Source organism: Cynocephalus volans, chromosome 2 (genome assembly GCF_027409185.1).
Source record: "Cynocephalus volans isolate mCynVol1 chromosome 2, mCynVol1.pri, whole genome shotgun sequence".
NCBI classification, from domain to species: Eukaryota; Metazoa; Chordata; class Mammalia; order Dermoptera; family Cynocephalidae; genus Cynocephalus; species Cynocephalus volans.
Window position 1 is genome coordinate 212973896 of NC_084461.1, and position 12821 is coordinate 212986716.

At 44.9% G+C, this 12821-nt stretch overlaps 1 protein-coding gene across 4 annotated transcripts in view; it reads right to left on the bottom strand.

Moving 5' to 3' along the window:
* OGDH (oxoglutarate dehydrogenase) overlaps window positions 1-12368 on the bottom strand; it is an 81986-nt gene extending 69618 nt beyond the window's left edge. For 3 of the 4 annotated variants that reach the window (XM_063085130.1, XM_063085129.1, XM_063085127.1), the window contains exons 1-2: window positions 12273-12368; window positions 3717-3966 (exon numbers count right to left, since the gene is read on the bottom strand). In XM_063085130.1, coding sequence (XP_062941200.1) covers window positions 3717-3938 — 222 coding nt within the window. In that variant the 5' untranslated portion in view covers window positions 3939-3966; window positions 12273-12368. Of the gene's footprint in view, window positions 1-3716; window positions 3967-11719; window positions 11744-12272 lie in introns of those variants that run through there. The other variant, XM_063085128.1, reaches the window with a different exon arrangement.
* Between the last annotated feature and the right edge of the window lie 453 nt (window positions 12369-12821).

The window sequence follows — 12821 nt, forward strand, 5'->3', positions numbered from 1 at the left end:
ATGGAAGGAGGAAGCATGACCCTGCCAGAGAGCAGAGAGGCCAGACTCAGAAGTGAGACTGCAGCCTGTCACTGCCCCTGCCCCGAGTGAAGAGCCCCACTGCAGCAACCACATGTGCACCCAAGTTCTTATCACACTTCAGGAGCTGCCACGTGAAAGGCACAAGAAGAAAAGACCCGCAAGAAATGGGCATCCCACTGAAGTCAAGTGTTTGGACCCTCAAACTGGTCAGCTGCCAAAAAAATAACATAATAAAGCAAGACATGGACATCAATAACATGAACAGGAAGGAGGATATAAGAAGTGGACAGAGGTCAAACAAGAAGGCACCAAGGCACAGGGCAAGCCCTGGGAAAGGTAAGCAGCCAGGCAGGCCGAGAAAGGAGGAGGACTGCAGCCCTAGCTCTAGCCACCCCTTGGGATCAGACCCTGGATCCTCCTCAGCAGGGCCAGAACCTGGAGGACGCATCAGGAGGAACCAGATGCCACACTACACCTATGGTTGGCACCTGTCACTACAACAAGGCCAACGTCCAGACTGACAGGGGCCTAGCAGTTCTCAATTACCTGTTTGTATTAAACATTAATGATGATAACTTAGTTTGACTGTGTTTTTAAGACACAAATAAAAACAAGATGTCACCACTCAGTGTGTCCCTAACATGCTGACAGTACAGGCCACCACCGAAGGAAGGCTCAGTGAGCAGCACAGATGCCAGACTAGAACAGAGACAGCAGCCTAGGTGGGGACCAAACTTAGGAGCACAAAGGAGGAGAGGGACACATGGGCCCGGTGCAGAGGCAGAGCGTGGTGCTGACCAAGTCAAGGGTTAAGATCCCCTTACCGGTCATCTTTAAAATAAATAAATAAATAAATAAAATAAATTATAAAATAGGGATATAACAACCAACTCTAAAGTATAAAACCAACGTATTTGAATACAGACTGAGAATTAAATTCAATCAGAGGATTATCCTGTTCATCTTGTCAGGTGAAGTTATGAAAACATTTCCTTTTCAGCTAGTCACACCAGTGCATTTATGCCAGAAATGATACAGCTCTGGGATTCGCCCTGAAATACTCCAGTGGGGTCCCCCCACACCCAAAACAAATCACCAGGGAAAAGTTTTTTAAAAGATCAGCAAAATGTAGACAGCTGTCGAAGCTAGGTGATGGTTCTCCTCACAAGGTTCACTTTCTACTCCTCTCTCTACTGTTATGTATACTTGAAAACACCACAATAAAAAGCTTAAGAAGTGATTAACAGGAAAGCAGGGTTGGAGGGCAGGAGGGGGAGACGCTGAGTTTGTTCTGTTTCTGCTGGACACAAAAAGTTCAGTCCTAGCAGCCCCTTGTAAGCTCTCTGAAAATGAAAAATAAATCTTACAGCACTTCTAATTTTATTATCTCTACTTACAGTCTGTGTTCTAAAACAAGAGCACAAATCAAGCATTCTTAATAAAGTGAACTGTTTCTAAGGCTCTGGGTCCTAACCTTTCATGGGTCATAGATGCCTTTGAAAATCTGACAGAAGTTATGGATCATATCCCTTGAAAAATGTGTACACATCATGTATTGGGCCTAATTCAACTTGAAGAGGACCCACCTCGCTGTCTGGGATGGCAGTGGAGGAATGAAGTCCCTGCTGGACAACAACCAGAATCACAGGAGGGCATGTCCACTGATTTAGCCATCCTGCCGCCTCCCTTCTACAAGCTGGGAGGGGCAGGGCACACGTGTGATTCCAACGCTGTACCCCTTGGAGGCTCTCAGCAACAGAAACAAGCATAAAATCTGCCCCAAATACCCTTGCATGCAGTTTCTGAATATACTTTAAGTCCCTTTCTGAGACTCTCTACTTACTCCCTGCAGAACCTCTCCAGGATGTGGTCACTGTGACCTGTAGAGCCCAAGGACTCAAATCCCAATGCGTGGGTTTCTTCCCCAGCAGCTGCATCTGTGGAGGTACCCTCGGCTCTAGCTGGTAGAAGCCCAGTGCTCCTGCCTCAACCTGGGGACAGGGCAGATGACACGACCACCCTTCCCAGCCCACGCCCCCCAAGGGCCCTCCAGCCATCACGTGCTGCCTTCTTTGATACCATGTGGTAGGGAGACTTTTTAAGGAGAACCAGAGTCATTTGTATATCTTTCAGTCTAGGGAACACAAAATCATTATGCCCCCAATAAAACCCTCTTCAGAAGCTTGCAGCAGGAGCAGCTGTGCTAGTGTCAGCCCAGCGTCCACAGCACTACAGGCACACAGCTCACGGTGTCTGCCTCCTACCTACAATCCACTCACAGGACCAAGCATTCACAAGCATAGGCAGTCCTGAGCCAGGTGCTCCTCACCTTTCAGGCACAAGGCACTGTCATTCAGCAGCTACTGTCTCTAAATCCAACTGAAAATAACTTCGTTGGTTCCACAAAAAGGTTATGTTTGAGAAAAAGAAAGGCAAAGGGATAGGCCTGGGCACAAGATAACAGTCTTTGATTCTGAAACCTCTGGACTAAGTTTTATTCCAGAGATAATCTGCAGTTGTTGTCTTCAGAAACATCCAACATAACAAAGGCAGGGGCCATTTTCACAGGGCCCTTCTTTCTGGGCAGTCAATTTATATACACACTAGGAAAATAAACTACAGATCTCTCACAGGAAACCAGGTCTCATCTTGCTCAGGAAGCCACTTGGCTCCCAGGGTGTCATGGATATGGGGAAGGACTGGGCTAGAACCCCTCCATTGCTGGGCAATGAAGCTGAGACCAAGAGGTGGCATTCCTGATGGACCTGTTGGTCCAGCAGTTGCATGAATGTATTCATTCTTACATGTCACTAACACTTACAGGTAAAGCTTATTCACAGGGGCCCTTTGGAAGCAGGATGCCCTTTGGTGATAAGACCGCAAGATTGAAGTGTAGGAAAAAGGCCAAATTCATAACGAGGATAAACAGCGTTGACTGAGCACTCCCTGTGTGCGGACTCCGAGTGCCCTGCCTTTATCATCTCCAACTCTCCCAGCAACCCTACGGGTGACGTACAGGAGGTCAGGAACCCGGGTCCGCCCTCTTACTACCACATTGCCCTACCTTCCAACTCCTGAATTAGACTGGCTGCCTTATACAAAAATCAAGAAATGGTTATCAACACCTATCCATGGGTGAAAAATAGAATAAAGAAATTCCATCACTAGGCATGACTTACAGCAGCAAACGTGTGCAAAAAGGGGTCTAAGAAAGAAGTGGCACTATAGGTAATACAGAGAAAGTAGAAAGAAACAGAAGAAAAATAGGAACATAATGACCTAAAAGGCCATCTACACAAAAATTACACAAGATGACTTTAAGGCATGTCACATATAAAAGTGTCCTCTCGGGACAGCAGGATGAAGGAGCTTCGTGAGGCCCTGTTCTCGTCCACACTCTTCTTTCTTCAGAGGCTCCATCCTGAAGCAGCCCTTGGGGAGATCCTGGTCACGCTCGTGCTTGCTCACAGCCTCACAGGGTTAAACGTGGTGTCTGTTGCTGGACATGAAGCAAAGGGACCGAGGCTTCTGCTGGGGCCACGCTGGGTCTGATGCAGATGACGCGGTGGTTGGTGCGGGGCTAGAGCATCTGCCTGCCCGTCGACTCCTCCAGATGCACACACTTACCTGGGCGGTCAATCAGCAGCAGACCAACACCCCAATGCAAGAAGGACCCACGGCCCTGCGAGCCTTACCTTATGTACACTTTTGGGGTTTTCCAGCCAAGCACAGTACATCTCCTCCACATAGTTCGAACTAGTCCCACTCAGAAAGGGTTCAGCAGCAACAGGTGCAGAATAGCACCGAATCTGTTGAAATGTCCTAGCTGCTGCTGGTCTGTTTTGTGAAAATGTCTTAACAGTCTGGGAAGCCGTCAACGGCCTCAACTTAGCAGCACAAGTCCTTAAATGAAACATTTTTTGTCCTGAAGTCTTTCACGACTGCCTGTAAAAAAAAAATCAAAAAAGAAAAGTAAAAAAAGAGCATTTTAGGAGATAAGCCTACTGGAAAAAAAAAAAAAAATACCCAACTGATTGTTGAGGAGAAAGATCCTGGTCTGTAAATGCACTCGCAACAGTGTGCCATCTGCTTGGTGCCTGAGAGCACAAGAGAGCCAACAGAGCCGTGACTCTGTCAAATGGACACACATTCACTTAAAAGTTCAAATCTTGTTTGAGGGCTAAGACAATGATAGACATACGATGTTCAAGTTTATACACTACATAAAACAATTACAAAAAAGGCAATGAGGATTAATTTAGGATTGGGATTAGAATTAGTTGTAGAAGGGCGGGCCGGTTGCTCAGTAGTTAGAGCATGGTGTTATGATGCCAAGGTCAAGGGTTCAGATCCCCTTACCACAAAAAAACAAAACAAACAAACAAAAAAACAGAGAATAAATTGCAGAATGAGAAAGACATTTTCTAATCCATCCAAAAACTACTGAGCACCTTCTGTACTCATAGTATTCCAGAAAATTTTACAAAAAAATTAGAAAAATAGTTTGCTTAACCTCAATTAAGTTATCCTTGAGCAGGAGAGAAACAAAAACAAAAAATATTACAGAGAAAGCATTGAGTACTTGAGAGGCACAGAACGTGTCATCAAAACCCCCTTGGAGGAGAGGCTCCATCCAGGTGGGGGCGTCTCAGGGAGGGAAGGATGAAGGAGGGAGGACAATGCACTGCTTCTGGAAGGGCCCTAGTAGGAAAGACAGAGGTGGGAAGAGCCAGAACAGAAGGGCTGTGTCCAGGGTCCAGGTCACCTGTGGCGCCCAGCCACCTTTCACGAGCCACAGGGAGGCAGGTTTAAGTAAGGGAGCATGTGCAGCAGTTTCCCTAACTCCTGCCCACCCCATGCCCTAGATAGTGAGCAAGTCCACACATTCCCTACATGGCAGGCGTCAGCCCAAGTTTCCATCCCCTTAAATTTCACCCAAGGTCACAGAGCTACTAGTAGCTAAGCCAGGATACCAAGCTAACTTTCCTGCTCTACAACATGCTGCCTGGCCCTTCAGCAACTTGTATCCAGTGGGCGGGAGGGAGGGGCATCCAGGACAGGTGGAAAGAGAAACATCTTGAAATATCTACCAATTTGCTTAATCTAATTTATAACTCTATCAAAAATAACCACTTTATAAAAGAAGTTATGTATACACCAAACATGAAAGAGTCTGGAACAATCAGACTGTTCTGAGAGGGTCTTGAACCACTTCCAGCCTCCTTCAGGAGTCCTGCCTGCCTCTAAGCAGTGGCTCTCTTTCAGGAGGGGAAGATGATGACTGTGCTGTTTTCCTCTCAACAACCCCAGCTGCCAAAGGGCAGCCAGTCCCAGTAAATGGGGCCCTGGGAGGAGAGCCTGGGCCTCAGGGCCAAAGGGCCAGAGTCAAAGAGGAGGGTGAAAGGGCCATCAAGGCAGAGGAGGAAGGTTTCAGGAGGATGCTGCCGGTGAAAAACAGGTGCTTGCTGGTCTAATACTTGGTTATTCATGAATTTGCCTTGAAGCAGATGCCCTGGTTGTAAAGCTGGAAATACACCCCATGTCCACACCTACCTGAAAGAAATCCAAGCTCTGAAACATGCTATGAATCACTCAGAAATAAATATTACATTAAAAAATCTTCTATATTGTTTATTAGAGCCTTCCTCTTGGCCCATGTATGCTCAGAATACACATAAGAGATTGACACAGAGGGCTCAGAGTGCCGGTGCTCTCCTCTGGCCTGCTCCGTTGGATAAGAAAAGATAAAAAATAAAACATAAAAGGTCAGTAAAAGGGAAAAGCAGAACAGATGCTTTAAAAACAAACTAAAAAACAATAACCTGCTCCTTACAAATTAAAGGCCAACAGGCAATATATTCTAGATATTACTAGAGAATGCAATCTTAACCTCTGGATTTCCTTTTACTTTAGAAATCAAAAGTTTTAAGTTAATTCAGTAGTTCTTTCTCCAACTAATAATCCAAAAAAAAATTTTTTTTTAAAAGATGTCCGGTAAGTGAATCTTAACCCTTGACTTGGTATTGTCAGCACCACGCTCACCCAATGAGCCAACCGGCCATCCCTATATGGGATCCGAACCCATGTCCTCGGTGTTATCAGCACCACACTCTCCCAAGGGAGCCACAGGCTGGCCCTATAATCCAATTTTTTCCGCTAATAAATTTAAGGCAGACAAACAGCCCTAACATTTATGGCAAAAAATACTACTGCTGCTGCTTCTGCTGCTAACTTTTAATTATACAGATCCAAAGGAAAAGATTCATTTTTTCCTCTCTACTGTCATTATTATCTAGATAGCATGAAACATACAATCGCCTCTGAGTTGGGTTTTTCTTCTAGAACACAGCAGCATCACCTTATTAACCATTCAGTTGCTGCAACAGCCCAACTAACAGGCACTACACTGACAACCGTAAGACACGCCTTTCATCAGTTCTTCCCAAAGTGGTCCTTTCCATATGATACTGTGAATAAATCATGATGTTTGGCTATCCCAGCACAGTTACCAGGATAGCTAGAGAGTTTCAAACTTCCCTTAGGATGACTCATCAGAAAAGCTGCCCACAGCAGGTGGCTCAACACCCCCTGCCTCCACCCAGGAATGGCCAGGACAGCTGCTTGCTGTCCACACTCTGACAGAGACACACAGCTGACACTGGACTTACAGTTCTTTTTTTTGAAGATGACCAGTAAGGGGATCTTAACCCTTGACTTGGTGTTGTCAGCACCACGCTCACCCAGTAAGCCAACAGGCCACCCCTATATGGGATCCAAACCCATGGCCTCAGTGTTATCAGCACCACACTCTCCCGAGTGAGCCACGGGCTGGCCCCATGGACTTATGGTTCTGATTCTGGGAAATAGCCTGTCCTTCACCTTTTTCTCTTATAGAATGTCATAAGAAGGAATTGAATACAGAAAGAAAACTGCTAGACAGTCAACATTAGGTCTTATGATCCAATTCTAGAGTTCTCTAATTGACACTAAGTCAACATTAAGAACAGCACACATCATTTGGTAGAAACATTCAATTGTCTCTTTCACGAAAGCTTTGGCTGTCCAAAAGGTCCAAGTGTTTTGATTTTTGGTTAAAAAAAATATTTCTAGGGCCAGCCCGTGGCTCACTCGGGAGAGTGTGGTGCTGATAACACCAAGGCCACGGGTTCGGATCCCATATAGGGCTGGCCAGTTAGCTCACTGGGTGAGCGTGGTGCTGACACCACCAAGCCAAGGGTTAAGATCCCCTTACTGATCATCTTTCAAAAAAAAAAAAAAGACAATCTATAGATGCCAACACCAAGATAACACAGATGTTAGAATTATCTGACTGGGGCTGGCCAGTTAGCTCAGTTGGTTATAGCACAGCCTTATAAAACCAAGGTCCAGAACCCTGTACTTGGCCAGCCACCAAAAAAAAAATAATCTGACAAAAGTTCTAAAACAGCCATCATCAAAATGCTTCCATGGGCTGGCCAGTTAGCTCACTTGGTTAGAACATGGTGCTGATAATACCAAAGTCAAAGGTTCAGATCCCCAAACCAGCCAACTGCCCATAAAAAAAAAAAAAAAAAAAAAAAAGCTTCCACAAGCAACTATAAACATGCTTGAAACAAATGAAAACTAAAAAAGTCTCAACAAAGAACTGACTGGTAAGCTCAGTTGGTTACAGTGTGGTGCTGATAATAATACCAAGTCCAAGGTTCAATCCCCGCACCAGGCCAGCAGTAAAAAAAAAAGAGAGGAGGGCCGGCCCGTGGCTCACTCGGGAGAGTGCGGTGCTGATAACACCAAGGCCCCGGGTTCGGATCCCATATAGGGATGGCCGGTTCGCTCACTGGCTGAGCGTGGTGCTGACAACACCAAGTCAAGGGTTAAGATCCCCTTACCGGTCATCTTTAAAAAAAAAAAAAAAAAAACAGAAATTTAAGAACTGAAAAATGCAATAATCAAAAGTAAAAACTTGATAGCAGAATGGAGAAGAACAACAGGAAATCAGTGAACTCAAAGAATACAGCAAAAGAAATTATCCAATCTGAAGAACAGAGAAAACAGACTAAAAAATAAATAAATAAACAAGGCCTCAGGGAACCATGAGACTATAACAAAAGATCTAAAATTTATGTCATCGGAGTCCCAGAAGAAGAAAGAGGGAGGGGATGAAAAAGAACTCAAAGAAAGAAATAATGGCTAAAAATTTTAGCAAATGATATATAAACTTAGAGATTCAAGAAGCTGGGTGGACCCCAAACAGAATAAACCCAAAGAAATACACTCTACGACACATCATAAACAGACTTTTGACAACTCAAGACAAAGAAAACTTTAGAGCAGCTGGAGAGAAACAATGCCTTACATACGAGGAAAAAAAAAATCTTGAATTACAGCATAATTCTCATTGGAAACTATGGAGGCCAGGAGTGACTCACACATTTTTCAAGCACCAAAGGAAAAGAACTTTCAACCCCAAGTCATATGAGCTCTTGCATATCTAGCAAAAATATCCTTCAGTAACGAAAGGGGAATAGACACATTTTCAGATGAGGAAAAGTTAAGAAAATATGTCACCAGCAGACTTGCCCTAAATGAATGGCTAAAGGAAATTCTCTCAACAGAAAGGAAATGATAAAAAGAATCTTTGGAACATTGATGAAGAAAAAACAAACAATGGAAAGAACTAATATATCAGTAAATATAATTTCCTTCTCTTTGGTCTCCTAAATTACGTTTGATGGTTGAAGCAAAAATTATGACATGTCTGATGTGGTTCTAAGTGTATGTAGGGGAAATATTTAAGACGATTTTCAATGAGGGAGGGCAAAGGGATGTAAAGGAAGGTAAGGCTTCTACACTCAAACTGATAAAATGAGGATACCAATAGATTGAGAAGTCTATCTAATGTAATACCCAGACAACCACTAAAAAAGCTGTACAAAGAAATAAACTCAAAAACACCATATATGAATAAAAATAAAATTTTTTAATATATTCAAGTAACCCATAGTAAGTCAGTGGGAAAAAAGCTTAGAAATGAGGGCTGGCCAGTTAGCTCAGTTGGATAGAGTGTGGTGCTGATAACACCAAGGTCCAGGGTTCAATCCCTGTACCCGCCAGCCACACACACACACACACAAAAGAAAGATATGGGAGACTTAAGTCCTAACATATTAATAATTACATTAAATGTAAATAATGTAGTTACAGTTGAATCTTGAACACAGGGAAGTCAGGGGTTCCAACCCCCTGCACAGTAGAAAATCTGTGTATAACTTTTGACTCCCCCCAAACTTAACTATTTAACAACTACTTAAGTAAGGTGTGTACTTTCCCTCAGGTCACAGCTGTGCCACTGGGAGCAGGGGGGGGGGGTTCGGGGAGTTAAGCTAAGTACTTAACTACGAATAGCCTACTAATAGCCTACTGTTACACAGGCTACTTAACTGGTTAGGTATGCCTTGCATTTGTGCCGAAGCAAAAATTTTCCAATATAACTACTGAAAAAGATCTGCATATAAGTGGACCCACGCAGTTCACATGTTGTTCAAGGGTCAACTGCACATCAATTAGAAGACAGGGATGGGCAGGTGGATAAAACAGGACCCAATTATATACTTGCCCACAGGGAACTCACTTCAAATATAATGATGTAACATTGAAAGCAAAAGGATGAAAAACGATGTAACATGTGAATATTAACAGAAGAAAGCAGAAGTGGCTATATTATTATCAGATAAAGTAGACTTCAGAGCAAAGAAAATTACCAGAGACAGACAGGAACATTATATAATTAATGACAAAAAGGTCAACATACCAAGAAGATATAGCAATCCTAAACAGGCATGCATCAAACAGAGCTACAAAAAAAAAAAAAAACAAAAAAACGTGAACCAAACTGATAAGAGTGAAAGGAAAAAAAGACAAACCCACAATTATAGTTGGAGAATTTAACACCTTCTTTCAAAAATGGATAGAAAAGCTAGACATAAAATCAGCAAGGACACAGAAGAACTCAACAAACGTGCAAACTGGGCCGGCCCATGCCTCACTTGGGAGAGTGTGGTGCTGATAACACCAAGGCCACGGGTTTGGATCCCTATATAGGGATGGCCGGTTAGGTCACTTGGGAGTGTGGTGCTGACAACACCAAGTCAAGGGTTAAGATCCCCTTACCGGTCATACTTAAAAAAAAAAAAAAAAAAAAGTGCAAACTACCACAACACACCCAATATGAAATAGATAATTTTATAACCTAGTGATTGCACTCCTGGGCATTTATCTCAGAGAAATGTCAATTTATGTTCACATAAAGATTTGTACATTAATGTTTAAAGCTGCTTTATTAGTAACAGCCAAAGAATGGAAAGGAAACAGCCCAGAGGTCCTTCAATGGATGAATAGTTGAACCGACTGGGGTACATCCATAGCCCGGATGCAATAAAAAGGAATGAACTATATATACATGCAACAACTCTGCTGAGTGGAAAAAGCCTAATTTCAAAAGGCTGTATGATTGCCTTTATTTGGCATTCCTGACACACCAGAATTAGGGAAATGGAGAACAGATTACTGGTTGCCAGGAGCTGAGGGTTGGGGGCAGGAGAGAAGTGGGTTTGGTTATAAAAAGGCAATGGGAGCGTTCCTTGTGATGAAAATGTTCTTCCTCTTGAATTTTATTAATGTAAATATCTGGCTATGATATTTACTATAGTTTTACAAAATGTTACACTGGAAAATACGGGTAACAGGACATGGGATCTCTTGGTACTATTTCTTATGACTGCATACAGTAGGTTTGTATGTACAGTTTCTTAAAATTTTACAATTTTCAAAATAAGTTTCTCAATAATTTGTACAACTATCTCAAAATTAAAACTACCTAAAAATTTAAAAAGTAAATGGTACTGTATTTCTTTCAAATGGGGCAGTGAGGAATGAGTTCAGCTAAAAGCAGTTCTTTTGTGGTATACATATAATAAACACAGTAAATATTTGGTATTTAATAAACTGTGAGTTCAAATTTAAACAAGACCAGCAGACATTTGTGTACAAGTATGTATTTCTGAGATTCAAGTTAGTCTTTGAAAGTAACCGAATTGTGATGATGGTTGCATAACTGTGAATATACTATAAATCACTAAATCATGCATTTTTAATAGGTGAATTGTATGGTATATGAGTTATATCTCAATAAAGCTGTTACTTGGGGGAGAAAGTAATTGAAATGTGAAAAGTCCTCTCAAAAAAATGAGGATACTCTTATCTTTCTCCAACTTTCCAAGACCCAGTACAGTAGTGTTAAATATTATCCTATGAGGCGGTCTATACAGCAAAAAGTGTGGTTTGATTGCTGCACCTAATGCTGCGGTGCAAAAAAGTCTTCATCCCAGGCCACTCAACCTAAAGCCAGCTGCTCAGAGCAGTGCACCTGGAAATCAGCCTCAAAATACAGGACTGCAAGACAAGGCTCAAGGAAGTACCAATGGAGCCCGTCTGTCCTGCGCTCTGGGCGAAAGGGTAAGAGTGCACAGGGGCGGACAGCAGGTGGGCGCACCGGGCCAGGGCACCGCCGCCACTTCCCTGTTAAATCTCAGCAGGTAACAACTCACATCTACGTGAGACAGCTTTTCGAGAGAAAACGAGGCGCATGGAAACTGTTTCTGAGGGAAACGAGCTTCATCTCGATCAACCTTGACCCCACCTTGGGCAGCAGGCGCGTGACGGCTGCGGGCACCGAGGTCGGCGCCCCGACCCATAAGGCGGTCCCGGCCCGACCGCCCCACCAGAACGAGAGGCCGACAGCCCGGGCAGGCCAGCGCCTCCGGACAAAGCGACTCGGTGCCCTCGGGCGGGAAGGAAGACGGGGCCAGGCCGGGAAGACGCGCCGGACGCCGACCTGCCCACGTGACGCCCATCGCGACCTTGGGGTCACCCTGGCTGCCGAACCACCCGCTCCCTCACATCCGCCCGCCGCTCCGCTCCCCGCGCGACTTCGGCGCGAGCCCGTACCCACCAATCTCCGCCCGGCGGGCGGCCCCCGCCCCGCCATTGGCTACCACGCCCGCCCGTCAGTTCCCATCCCCTCCCACCACCCTCCAACAGCCCCGCTCCACCCAGCTCCCCTCCCCTGTCACCGCGGCGCCCGCGGCACCAAGGGCGCGGCGGTCTCGCCCTTTGCCGCGACCCCCGACCCCAGACCAGCAAGCGCCGCGCCTCCCGTCATCGGGCCGGGTCCGGCGGCAGTGCACGATTACCTGTATCCAGCTGAGCTCCACCCGAATGAGGAGCCGACACCCCACTCTGGAGCACCAAACTCTCGACCCCGCCCAGCGTGTGGCGTCAGCACGTAGCCCTGCCCCGGAGGAGAAGGCACGCCCCTCCCCTGTGGGCGGGGCCCATGGCGTCACAGAGCCGCGGAGGCTCTGAGCGCCTACGGTGCAGGTGCGGAAGCTGCGACTGCAGGGGCTCACTTTCTTGCACATCTAGTGAGAGAACTCATTTCGTGGACTTCCAGCTTCTTTCACGGTCATTTGTACTGTAGTTTCATAAGAATTAGATGTCTTCAGCTCCTGTTAGGAACCCATTTAGTGATAGCTGGATTGATGTGAAATTTATCACTGTGCAAAAATAAACACTTAATTGGAATAAAACCTACGTTATCGAGCGCTCGGGCTTCGTTATTTTGCATCAGGCTTTGAGACAAGCGTTTTGAGATCTGCAGTACTGTGTAACAGCTTGTGAGATAAGTGATCCCATCCCCAGTCTACACACGGTAAAAAGCCGTGCTGGGATCTCGCCCGGTT